Here is a 12,954-nt window from a genome sequence, read left to right as displayed (position 1 = left end):
TGAGATTCTCAACTCAGGGAGTTTATGTAAAGATTTACAGCCAAGTGAGACAAAATAAAACAGATGGGTGAGTGCTTAGTAATCCCCACCTACTCACACCCATATACTCCAATAATCTAAACTTTTAAATTTGCATATTCATATGGCGGGGGGGGGGGGATAGTGGGGCCCAAATCCACCTTATAGAGTCCACAAGACATATCCTACCTGTCCTCCTTAGCAGATGGAGACCTTAAGTAGAAGTATATGAGTCTCCTTAAAGATAGAGAACTGAGGGCTGAGGGAGGGAGCTGGGTGCATGCGTAGGGGATGGACTAGATGGGTGATGGGTATTAAGGAGGGCATTTGTTATAAGCACTGGGTGTTGTATGTAAGTGATGAATCATGGAATTCTACTCCTGAAACCAATACTGCACTGTATGTTAACTAGAATTTAAATAAAAATTTGGGGCAAAAAGTATGTAAGTCTCAAAAGAGTAATCCTACCATTAATAAAACAACAATGTCTTAAATCCTAGCTTCATTAGAACTTCTCTCTCATTGGGCAAAATTTGTAGGAGAGAGAGAGATGAGTTCAAGATACCTCGCTTCCTCCTTCAGTAAGGTGAAGGTCAGAAATATTTTTCCCAGCCCACACCACACACACACAGACAATATATATGTCTTTTCCTTTCAGGGAAAAGCCTTATAACAGTGGTTTTCAAACTTTTTAAGCAGTAGAATCCATTTTCAAATGATGTGATTACACATAATTTATACAGAAATAATGTTTTCTCTATAGCCAGAGTTAGCCTGGCAACCAAGGGATGGAAGAAACTCCCCTCACTCTTATGCTTAATGATTCACTCACAAATATTTTACTTCTGATCTCAGCAATCAGTCTCTGGAGGTGGGTTCTGCTAGTTTAGAGATATGAGGACCCAAAAGAAGAATGATTCAAGTGATAGAATCATGTTTCCACAGAATTAGAAGTTAAAACTGCAACCTGGCCATTTTGGCCTCCTCCTGCCACTGGGTAAAAAGAACAAAAGTTACTACATTTGGGTAGTTCTCTGAACCTGGCAATGAAGGGGGGGTGGGGAACCATTGCTCTTTATGGGACAGAAGATAGCTGGAGCTCAGGGGATCCCCTTGGGTATCTTTTGTCTGTTGGGAGAGAAGAGACCTCTGTGGGTCTCTTGAATTCCTATATATTTTAAAACCCGGACATGTCAAGAAGGCAAGGCCCTGACACTTTTTCCCTGGGCCACCATTTCTCAGGATTATGTTGCCAGCAAGCAACCATAGGGATGAGATACCTTCTCCCTCACAAGAATAAGGAGCAGGCTTGCTTATTGTTTGCTATAAAAATGGCAGATTCCTTAAGCTCAGTGTTCATTCCAGAGCTACAACACAAACCCACTGTGTGTATAATATCCATCTGGGCCCCGGGCAGGTCACCCTCATAGTACTTGTGGGGCAAGAGGAACTGACACATACATACGGATGCTCATAATGCTATGCTGTGAGTAATCAAGTCTATTGTCTCTAATCTAGGAGTCTCATGTCTTCTGCCAGCATCCATTAAAGAGCAACAGGCTGGGGGGCCTGCATAGCTCAGCTGGTTAAGCGCCCGACTGGCTCAGGTTATGATCTGATTCGTGAGTTCGAGCCCTGCATCGGGCTCTGTGCTGACAGCTCAGAGCCTAGAGCCTGCTTCAGATTCTGTGCCTCCCTCTCTCTGCTCTTCCCTCACTCACACTCGCTCGCGTGCTCTCTCAAGAATAAACATTAGAAAAATAAAATAAAATAAACAGCAACAGGCTAACTAATCAACTTATAAATATCATAAAATCAAATTCCCGCCTAAGGCTCGTACTGCTAAAGCTAGTAATAAGCATTAATGGAAGACTAATGTGACTTTATAGGTAATACCAAAGGTTCAAGATACCTAGGAATAAAGGATTAGATCATCCCATCAGAAAAAGAACCTTGAGGAGTTGGCTCAAGACAAATAGGAATAGTCAGGGAAGGACGAAGTCATGAAAACAATGCATAATAAAAATATTAAATAATAACAATGTGGCTTACATTTTTATTTTCATCTTTGCACACACACACACATTTATGTTTATTTGAGAGAGAGAGAGAGAGCATGCACATGCACAGGGGAGGGGCAAAAGAGAGGGAAGAGAGAGAATCCCAAGCAGGCTTTGTGCTGTCAGTGCACAAGAACTCAACAACTGTGAGATCATGACCTAAGCCAAAATTGAGTTGGATGCTTAACCGACTGAGCCATCCAGGCACCCTTTTGCTCTTATATTTATATAAGTTTTAACTATGTGAAACTTTCCCCTTTACAATCAAATAAATCTATTAAGACTTAGGCCTAAGAATCTTGAAAAGACTATAGAAGAAACTGGTATCACCAATAATCTTGAACTTCAAGTTAGATATGGTAAGTGAAAAAGACTGATGACTTTTTTTTTTTAATTATAGGAATGAGAATAAGTGCATACATGTTTGTATTTAACAGCTTGAGGTATATAGATCACAGTAGACATTTGTGGATTCTGGCAACCTAGCACCCAATTTCCTGCTTATTAAAACCCGAAGCTCCCGGGGCACCTGGATGGCTCAGTCAGCTGAGCATCCGACTTCGGCTCAGGTCATGGTATCACCGTCTGTGGGTTCAAGCCCCGCGTCGGGCTCTGTGCTGACAGCTCAGAGCCTGGAGCCTGCTTCAGATTCTGTGTCTCCCTCTCTCTCTGCCCCTCCCCTGCTCATGCTCTCTCTCTCCCTCTCAAAAATAAATAAACAAATTAAAAAAAAACAAAACCCAACCTTCCATTTCTGGAAAATTTTCTCATTATGAAAATGGTGAGAGGGCAATTCTCAGAGCCTCTTATTATGGAAACTAGAAGTCAGTTGTTTCTATTATTCACTTACCAGAGCCAAAACCTGGCAAACAATCTAAGGCCAGTCAATTATATGCCAACTTTCAGGATTTTGAATCTTGAGCAAATGATAGAAAGATGGAGGAAAAATCTCTTTACGGTGGCGGCAGCAGCAGCAGGTAGTCAAGACTGTGCCTACACTGTAATGAACTCCAGGGTTTGTGAAGCCTAGCTAACAGAGAATGCCTGATTTCTGCCTGTTTGCCATGCTTGCTCATCTTCCAGCCTGTGGTCAACATTATAAGCTTCTGAACTTCTTACAATAAATTATTTTGACTTAAGAGAGAACATATTTCTTTTGCTGATAACCAAGAATGCCAGTAGACTCGTTGTGATAACAATATCAACAATATTTAACATTAAATAATTTATCAAGAGTTTTCACATTCTCTCTCTCACTATCCCCAACATCAGTAAGGTAGGTCAGTATGATATTATAATCATTATTGTGTAAATATAAACATAAAAGGCTAAAGAAGTTGACTTGCCCAATGTCACACAATTAGGAAGAGCTAGGATTCAAACCCAGATCTGTTTGATTCCAAAACTCAAGTTATTTCCACTATAGCATATTGTTTCCCATAGCAATGAGTGACTAAAGACAACATGACTAAAAGAAGTTTTATAGAAGATACAAAGACATTTTAAAATCATTGTTCATGATAAAAGCTTACAGTATAATATTAAATTGTGATTGAATTTAAGTGCAATTCAAAGGTCTAAAAAAGAACTAATTTCATTCTGGCAAACCATTTGCCAGTAGACTAACCTGATACCGAGTATAGAATTTATGACATTTAGCATAGATGGCATATTAAGAGTGCCTCTCTTAAATATTAATCAACCACATTTTAGACAGTTCAACAGAATGTAACTAAATTATATGCTATATTATTATGTATTAAAATATATAATATGCCAGCTGTTTTAATGATATGAATCTTTGTAATAGATGCCCACTGGAGTAGCTACCCAACTTGTAATTCTCCATTCCCCAGAAATGGAATACATAAAATAAGTACATAAAATAACCCTTTCAAGATCATGTTTGTGCTACGTGACCTTGCTCTCCTTAGCATAGATCATTGATTCAAAGGGTTAACATTCAACCCAAACTAGGTCTATCAGATCCTCTCTCTCCAGGATTTGAAACTCTGAAAGAGAAACAGACTGGCGGTAGTCAGAGCTGAGGTGCAATGAAGGCAGTGTCCTAGAGAGAGGCTAGAGGCCTCTGGGGTTGGCATGGTTCTTGCAGCTCCCAAATCTTGATTTTCTTCTCCTCACAGGGAATTTTAGTACAATCATGTCTCCTTTAAGATGTGCTTCTGTATTCATTTATTCAACACACATGTGGTAAGTGTCATGATGGCAGTATGCACTTTATACTACCAGAGTTTTTTTTTTTAATTTGGAAGTACATTTTACTTTTTTGAAGTTTTTATTTAAATTCTAGTTAGTTAACATATAGTATAATATTAGTTTCAGGTATACAATTTAGTGATTCAACACTACCATACAACCCCTGTGCGCATCACAAAAGTGCATTCTTTACTCCCCTTATTTAACCCATCCACCCACCCACCTCCTTTCTGGTACAGTTTGCTCTCCACAGTTAAGAGTCTGTTTCTTGGTTTGCCTCTCTCTCTCTTTCTCCTATGCTTGTTTGTTTCTTAAATTCTGCATATGAGTGAAATCATATGGTATTTGTCTTTCTCTGACTTTGTTTCGTATAATATTCTCTAGCTCCATCCATGTTGTTGCAAATGTCAAGATTTCATTCTTTTTTATGGCTGAATAAAAAGTGTGTGTGCATCTGTGTGTGTGTGCTTGCATGCGTGTTGTTATCTATTCATCAGTCAGTGGACATGTGGGCTGTTTCCATAGTTTGGCTATTGAAGATAATGATGCTGTAAACATTAGGGTGCATGCATGATTATTTGAATTAGTATTTTTGTATTCTTTGGGTATATACCGCTGGTGTTTAAAGAACATTAATCTCATCCTGGAAAGCCTTGGCCACAGAGGAGGCAGGTCCCTCTCCATGTACTCACCATTCTGTCCTTCCTTTGTCCTCTAAAATCTGCTCCCTCCCCCACCATTCCATTAAAACTTTATTTGCTAAATGCACCACTTTTCAAACCCAGGGAACACTATCTTTTTTTGGCCTCCCTACTACATTTGATACTCCTGTCTCCTCTTCTTTGTAACTTATATCTAGGTTTCAATGACATTATTCCCTGCTGTCTTTCTTCCTTCCACACCTCAATCTCCAATGCACTTTTCTTTCTATCCTTTAAAATGTTGATGTTCCTCTAGAATTTCATCCTGTCTTCTTTTCTTCTTACTTCCTCCTCAATCTCTAGGTGTTATCAACCATACCTATGACATCAACTATTTACTTAACAAATATTTGACACCTATGTGGTAGATGTTGGCAATATAGCACTGAATAAGACAGATATTGTCCCTGCCCTCAAGGAACTTAGTGCCTAGTAGCAAAGACATACATACAAAGTGTTTATCTGTCTAATAAAGAAGATCAATAGGTGAAGGAAAGAAATAGAGTATATCTAGTACATGCCCTTGACACAATGAAGGGCATTCAGGGAGGAAGTGCCATTTATGGTAAGAACTGAGCATGAGTAAGAGGGAAAGAGTTACAAGCACTGATACAACATTTCAGGCTCTGAAGGAAGACAGGTGCCTTGGAGTGAAATTGCTATGAGAACAATGGTATGAAATCTGACTGAAATAGGATGGGATCAGGTCAGACAGGGCTTTGAAGGCCAGGGTGAGGATAAATATTAATTACAAATCCATGGTAATTAACCTCAAAAAAAAAAAAAAAAAAAACCTTCAAAAATACTGCCAGCCATCATACCATTTCCACTCCACAAAAACTATTTTCCTCAACCTCTAACTTCATTTTCTTCTTCCTTCATTTCAGCAGATGGTCTCATTTGCTACTTTTCAGAGAGACAGCCTCTGACAGAGGGTCTTTTATTCTGATTCCAAACCTCTCTTCCAACCACTCTTCCTTCCCACTCTGATGAAAGAGAAACTATCCTCCTCCCATGACAGATTACCTTTACTTTAGATCTTATCTCAGGAATCATCTATCAATTATACATTCTGTTTCATATACATTCAACCTCAACATCTCAAATGAATTCTTCCTTTCAGTTTTGAAGCACACTTATATCTCCCGAGTTTAAACACATGAAACCAAACAACCTTCATTTGAACTCCCCTACTCCCTTCTGGGCCAAGTTTCTCCAAAAATATTGTCTCAATGGTCTCATATCCTACTCATGCCAATCTGACTTCCATCTGTCTTCCAATCAAAACAACACACTACAGTCAACAACTCCCCTGTGTTGCTATATCATATCTTGAGTTCTCATAGGCTTCAAAATTTGCCATCCTCCTTCTGAAACAATTTGTTCCCTGATTCTGAAAATTCTCACTTTCCTCTTACTCTTCTGGCCTTTTTTTTGGTGGGGGGGGGGGGGGGAATGGGGGGGGCAGGGGTCTCCTTTATAGGCTCCTTCCTATTCTTTATCCCAGACTCCTGACTCTCCATAGTTTCAACAAAGTTACCTTCTATCTGCAGATAATCACAAATTTACACTTAAAAATTTTTTTTTAAGTAAACTCTATCTCCAAAATGGGGCTTGAATTCACAACCCTGAAATCAAGAGTTGTGCACTCTAATGCTCTACCTACTGACCAAGCCAGCCAGGTGCACCACAAATTTATACTTTTAACCCACAACTCTCAAACCTGTCAGTTCATTATATACCTTACTGTCTCATGGCATTGTGAACTGAACATATCTAAAATACAACCTATAATCCTTTCCTCAAAGCCTTGATCCTTTTCTCTAGTGTCTCCTCTCTTGGTGGCTAATGTCATCATCTATCTAGTTATGAATTCTAGAACCCTAGAGGTCATAACTGACAACGTGTATTAAATCCCTCAGCATCGAATCAACCACCATATCACAAGAGCAACAAAAATAGCCAACATCATCAGGTCATGCTTTATTTTACTTTGGCTATCTAATTTAGTCATCACAACCACATGTGAGAGTTATCATCACCAAGATCTATTGATTTTACCTCCTAAATCTTGAATATGTCATCTTTTCATCATTGCTACTGCTGCTACCACCTTAGTCCAAGGGACCATCTGAGTTACTGAACAACTTCCTATTTGGTCTGCCAACAACCACTCTGAGAGTTCTCCCATTTGGCCACAGATTAGGCACCATCTTTTTCAAAAGAAAAACAAATACTCACAGATCCCTTTTCTGTTTCTGTCACACACACACACACACACACACACACACACACACACACCCCGCATCTGAAGGGGTTTTAGGATAGAGGCACCCCCCCCAATGTCTTATGAGACTATGCATGGACAGTTCTCTAACTACTTCTCCAGTTTCATGTTCACCATCCTCCCCCTTATGTTCTGTGCTCCAGTCACACTGGCCTTTAATCAGTATCTTGCACTTGCCATTCTATGGTAAGTAGGTCTTTTGACTCAGAACCTCTGCATTTGTTGTTCCATCTACCTAAGTGGCTCCTCCTTAAGGTGCCCTTACTCTTATTTCAGCTCTCAGTTCATTTACCAGTTTCCTGGGGAAATCTTCTTGATGTCAAATGATTTATTCATATGCCCTCACTGTACTATGTTCTTCTCTTTAATAATACCTACCACTGTTGCAATTTTACATTTGTGTGTGTGTGACTGCTTGACTAATGTCTCTCTTACTAGACAAAACCCACATGAAGACAGGGACTGTCTGGTTTTGCTCATCACTGCAACTACACAATCTAGCAAAATGCCTAGCATAGAGTGGGTCTCAATAAATATTCATCTGAAGGGCTGAGTTAGAAAGTCAAACTGAGATAAGGGAATAAATCAACAGTGAGCCAAAAAAGGCAGTGAATCTACCCACCTTTTGGTTTTAACAAGGGGGAGAGAGGTATTATTTACAGGGGAATGTTGAGACTAAGAATAGGTGTATTGGTTTGGTTGGCTTAAAAGCTAGGGAGGTTAAAACATGACTGAATGTTGATGGCTAGAGTCTAGTAGAAAAGAAGAAGTTAAGGGTGCTTAGCAGAGATGCGAGTAACCAACAATATAACTTTTCTGACCAGACTGAGTCAAAGCCCAGGTGAAATCACTGGCTTTAGATGGAAAAGAGGCAGCTTCTTCACGGTAGCAAAATAAAATGTGACAAAATAGACTTAAAGACTTGGTGGTAGAAAGTTAAAAGTTAGATAGTTCCAAACTAATGTCTTCTATTTATTTGTGATATCACAAGAGGGATGCCCTACTGAAAATGAGGATATAGAGAAAAGACTCAGGTTAGAGAAAAACAGTAAAATTAATGGAAAGTAGGATTGATCACCAGTACTGACAGCCCTGTTGAAATTAGGACTTACCTAGCAGAGGACTGTTCAATAATGGGATATTCTCCAGCTGTGCTTGGAAGCCTTGCACAAATAAGGTAAATTGTCATCAATGCTTTTGGCCAGATGGATGTGAAAAAAAGGCTGAATGTCAAGAAAGCCTGGGGCATTTGAAAGGGAGTGAAGAGAGAGATGATTATCTCCTAAACTGGGCAGACAAAAGGAGAAGGCAGCAATTAAGAATAGGAAGGTCTGAATGATGGGAGTTGTATATGGGAATTGTTAGCTGAATTAAGTAAGACAAAGCTGGTAGAAAATACATGCCCAAGAAGTGTTTCTCTTACTGAAGATTTAATGCAGAGGGTTTAGATTATTCACAAGAGACCCTAAAGAAAATGACTACTAGTAATTAACAATCTTTAAGAGGTGACTGTACAGAAGCTGAGTCCTTTTAGTTGGTAAATAATCCCAGTTAACTGCTCAGCATCCAGTTTTCAGATCAGCTTTTTTTTTGGTTCTCTCACATAATTCTCAATAGCGCTTTAACATAAGCTTTTAAATTCTAATTATGCTTTAATTCACTTAACATGAGAAAACTATAAACTACAGTGGTACTCCAAAAGGTCTCAAAACATATCCCTCAAATGTTAAGGGTCTCCTAGACTTCATTAACACAGTGACAGCAACTGGATAGGAGCAGTAGTGACTATGACCCAGGCCTCCTTTGTAGAGCCCCTCTCTAGTGTATCAGGTAATAAAATTAATCTAAACAAAAAGTTAGGGAAATAAAAAGGTGCTCAACCTATTAAGATGCTACAATACACCCGCTAGAATGGCTAACGTTATAAAGACTGACAATACTAAGTGCTGACAAAGATGAGAGCAAAACCCTCTCTCGTACACAACTGGAATGAGCATGAACTGACACAACTTTGGAAATTACAGGACAGTGTCTATTAAAGCTAAATGTAGTGTAACCTATGACTCCACAGCTCTGCTCTTACGTAGTTCCCAACAGAAATGCAGACATGCACACATCCAAAGACATGTACAAAATATACAAAACATTCCAAGTAGAACTTGTCTTTATAGTGCCAAACTAGAAATGACTCAAATGTCCATAATGATGGAATGGATAAATGTGGTGTATTCATACAGTGGAATACTAAGCACAATGAGGATGTACTAAAGTGACACAGAACGACATAATAAATCTCACAAACATAATGTTAGCTTTAAGAAGCCAAGACTCAAGAATATATACAGTAGGATTTCATTTATATAAGTTCAAAAACAGAAAAAACAAATCTATGGTGACAGAAGTTGGAACAGTGGTTGCCTTTGGGGGGGGGGGGTAGTGATTCAGAAGAGTGTAAAGGGGGACCTCTTGTGTACTCTTCATGTTCTATTTCTTATCGTTGATGGTGTGTTTAGTTTGTAATAATTCAATGAGCTGCATGTTTATGATTTGTATCCTTTTAGTGAATTCTCTACTTCATTGGAAAGTTTACTTAAAAATAAAAGGCTAGAAATGACTGCAAGGATGATGAAGGAAAAGAGGCCCATAAGAAGCTGAGGCTGCTGGCTCTGTACAACCTCCTTGGCCACTACGTATAGAATTGACTGCTATGTTATGAAGAGATGAAATGACCTAAGTCATATTTATCTAAGATCACAAAACTAATTAATGGTACAGCAGGAATTTGAATTCAGGTATTCTAATTTCAGTGTTCTCAAGTTCTTGTAAGAATGTTTCTGGGTGTGTACAGAGGGGTCCTTGTCATCTAGGCACTCATTATCCTGATCCCCAAAGTAATGAAGTCATATGGGAAAGCAAAAAGAGTCACAATACAAAAATATTCACTGAAGAACAAGAACACTTATAAAACTGGTTCTCATTCAAACATTCTTCCTCTGGCTCAGACCACTTTCTATTTCTGCCAATCCCATCAAATGCCCTTGTCAGTCATTCTTGGTGAGTCTCTCCTGTGTTACGTTAAACAGAACAATACGAGTACAATGTACATCAACTGCAAAGGAAACTGCACATCTTGCAAAAGGATTCCATGAAGTTGGTGAAAATTCTACTGGAGAATACCTTAAAAACATGCAAAGCCATTGACAAAAAGAGAACCCGCAGATTAAGATCAGTGAACCTCTGTGGAAGAGATCTCTGGTTGTTCTAGCTCTATTTTCCCCTACTACACAGTAACAGAATCCTGATTTTTCAGTAACTTTATTTCTAGTTTAACAGTGGATAAACAGAGGTTAACATAGTCTAAAGCTAAATCTAAGAAATGGATACAATTCAATTTTTGAACCCAAACAGTTAAACATACAATCCCCTTTTCCTCAAGTAAACAGCTGATGCTGCAACCCAGCTGCAACCTATCTACATAAGGAATGAGGCAAGCTTTACAATGCTGGGAGTCCACAGATGAAACCACCTCTCTGGGGATGGGGGAGGGGGGCGGGGGGGGGTGGGGAGGATTGCTGGAAACAAATTTGAGCACTGGTTAACTGTGTTCAACTACCCTTTAGGAGCACACACTTGTTAAATGCACCAGTAATTTGAAGTCACCGGTGTTGCAAATATAAAAAGGTTTACATGAAAGGAACTTGAGTGTATACATGAAAATAGATACATTAAAGTCAGGTACATACAATACTGAATGCAGACATTCACGGTGACTTCGGCACAAAAGCCGGGGAAGATTTAAAGGCATTCAGACAGAGATCTACCGCATTCATGCACCATGCCAGGAGCTGATGAACAAAGACAAGATCCCTGCAGTCAGAGTTTGCTTCAAGAAATCAGAAGCTAGGATCTTCTTACAAATCTCAAATTCCTGTACTGTTCTATGGATTCCCATCAAAACCACTAGATAAGCAAACCAGGTTTTGCAGTTATTCATACACCCTGCTTTTGTCTTCTTTGGAAACAGGACCACAGTTACAGAACAGAAACATTCCCACATCTAAGAAGCCTATTTGCTATAAATAAAGCTTACGGTAACCAAGTGACTTTTCTATACTTATTGGTATAAGATGTTATGGAATTAAAAAAAAAAACCCCACCAAAAAACCTCTCTTGTCTACATCCTCCGCGTTAAAATCCGTTCTTTTCATCACCCACCTTTCGCCGATGTGAAGACGGTCATTAATGCGCCACACGTCAAGGACAGAACAAAGAGCTCCTCTTAATAACAGAGGCGCAGAGGAGCCTTAAAAGACTGCGCGGTATTTATCGGTGACTGTTTCTGCTCTAAATTAACACGTACAGGAGGATTTGCCTTCAACTAGCTCCACCCGGGGAACACAGACGAGGGGCGGGGATCCTTATCTAAGAGTAGCTGATTTCAGGCCAGCAATGCTTCTCCCTTCTGAGGGGGCTTCGGGCTGGGCTGTGCCAATGGGCTTCTTCGCACGAGATCTCACGACACCTTAACGCGGCGGCTCGCCAATGGAAGGATCCTCGCCTCACAAAGAGATAACTAGGGCAGAGCTGTTACACAACCGATACGCGATGCCGAATATGCCAGCCCAGGAGTCTCCCAGGAGCCTGACTTGCGAGCCACGCAGCACCGGCAGACGAGGAGACGCTTCTGCTCGACAAATGGTTAACGCGACCCTCTACTAACAGCAGCTCGGCTGGCGTGCGAAAATGGAAGGAAAGGCGAGGACAGAGGAGAGTCGCGATCACCACCGGGCGCGGTTTCGGCCCAGGGAGCCAGGGGCGCGAGTCCCGGACCCCCTCCCCCCTGGCGTCCGTCACTCCCACAAAGGCGGTACCTGTTTCCGCATGTTATTCATGACGCCCATGAAGCCCGCCAACAATTTAGCTTCTTCTCGAGCAGCAAGTTTCTTCTCGGTCTTCTTCTTGCTGCTCTTCTCCACCCCGGAGGCTGCCATCCTCCGTCAGCTCCGTTCACGCCCGGGGCTGTGGCCGGGCCGAGCGGCGGGGGGCTGCACGCTCAGGGCACGCCGGGGCTTCTGCTTACCAAACACCGCGGCCGGGACTGCGGCTGCAGTGCCCTGCTGCCGGCGCGGCCACTGCGGAAGGACAAGGCCTGGCGGCCCCCTCAGAAACTCACCGGGAGGCGACGTCGCGGGCTCAGCGGCGTCCCGACCGAACTGGAGCCGGGCTGAGGAGTCTGCGCACTTCGCTCACGGGGGCGGGGCACTATGAAGGGAGCGGTGGGCGGGACGTGCGCGTCACAGAGGCGCGCCGCTCCCTGCGACGCGGCGCTGGGCGGGAGCCTGGGTCGCCCCCGGGAGCAGGAACGGTTTTGACTTTCAGCGGCCCCAAGGACGAGCCTGCGCTTCCATTTCCCCAAGTCAGATTTTATAAATTTAGGTTATGTGGTGAGATTATATATATTTTTTTGGAAGCGTAGGCGGTAGGACACATTAGGGTGTCTCCCGTTAGCGTAAGCTCCTTAGGAACAGGATTGGTGTTTTCTTCACTGCAGCATCAGACGCAAACTGTAGGCGCTCAATATATATTTATTAAATGATGAAAGATGTTCACGTACTGCCAGTAAAAGGCGTATTACACAGAATACAAGATTTATTTGCTTGGGATTCATAGA

The 12,954-nt window shown here is 41.3% G+C and overlaps 1 protein-coding gene across 5 annotated transcripts in view; it reads right to left on the bottom strand.

The window, feature by feature from the left end:
* KLHL7 (kelch like family member 7) overlaps positions 1–12,535 on the bottom strand; it is a 68,933-nt gene extending 56,398 nt beyond the window's left edge. The window contains exon 1 of one of the 5 annotated variants that reach the window (XM_042920102.1): positions 12,457–12,535. Coding sequence is in view for 1 of the 5 variants with exons in the window: in XM_042920081.1 (XP_042776015.1) it covers positions 12,155–12,274 (120 nt within the window). In the remaining 4 variants the exon portion in view is untranslated. Of the gene's footprint in view, positions 1–11,498; positions 12,112–12,154 lie in introns of those variants that run through there. The other 4 variants (XM_042920081.1, XM_042920122.1, XM_042920092.1 and 1 more) reach the window with 4 other exon arrangements.
* Positions 12,536–12,954: the final 419 nt, after the last annotated feature.

This window comes from Panthera leo, chromosome A2 (assembly GCF_018350215.1).
Source record: "Panthera leo isolate Ple1 chromosome A2, P.leo_Ple1_pat1.1, whole genome shotgun sequence".
Taxonomy (NCBI): Eukaryota; Metazoa; Chordata; class Mammalia; order Carnivora; family Felidae; genus Panthera; species Panthera leo.
Note: the sequence above shows the minus strand (reverse complement) of the source record. Positions and strands in the feature narration are given on the sequence as shown.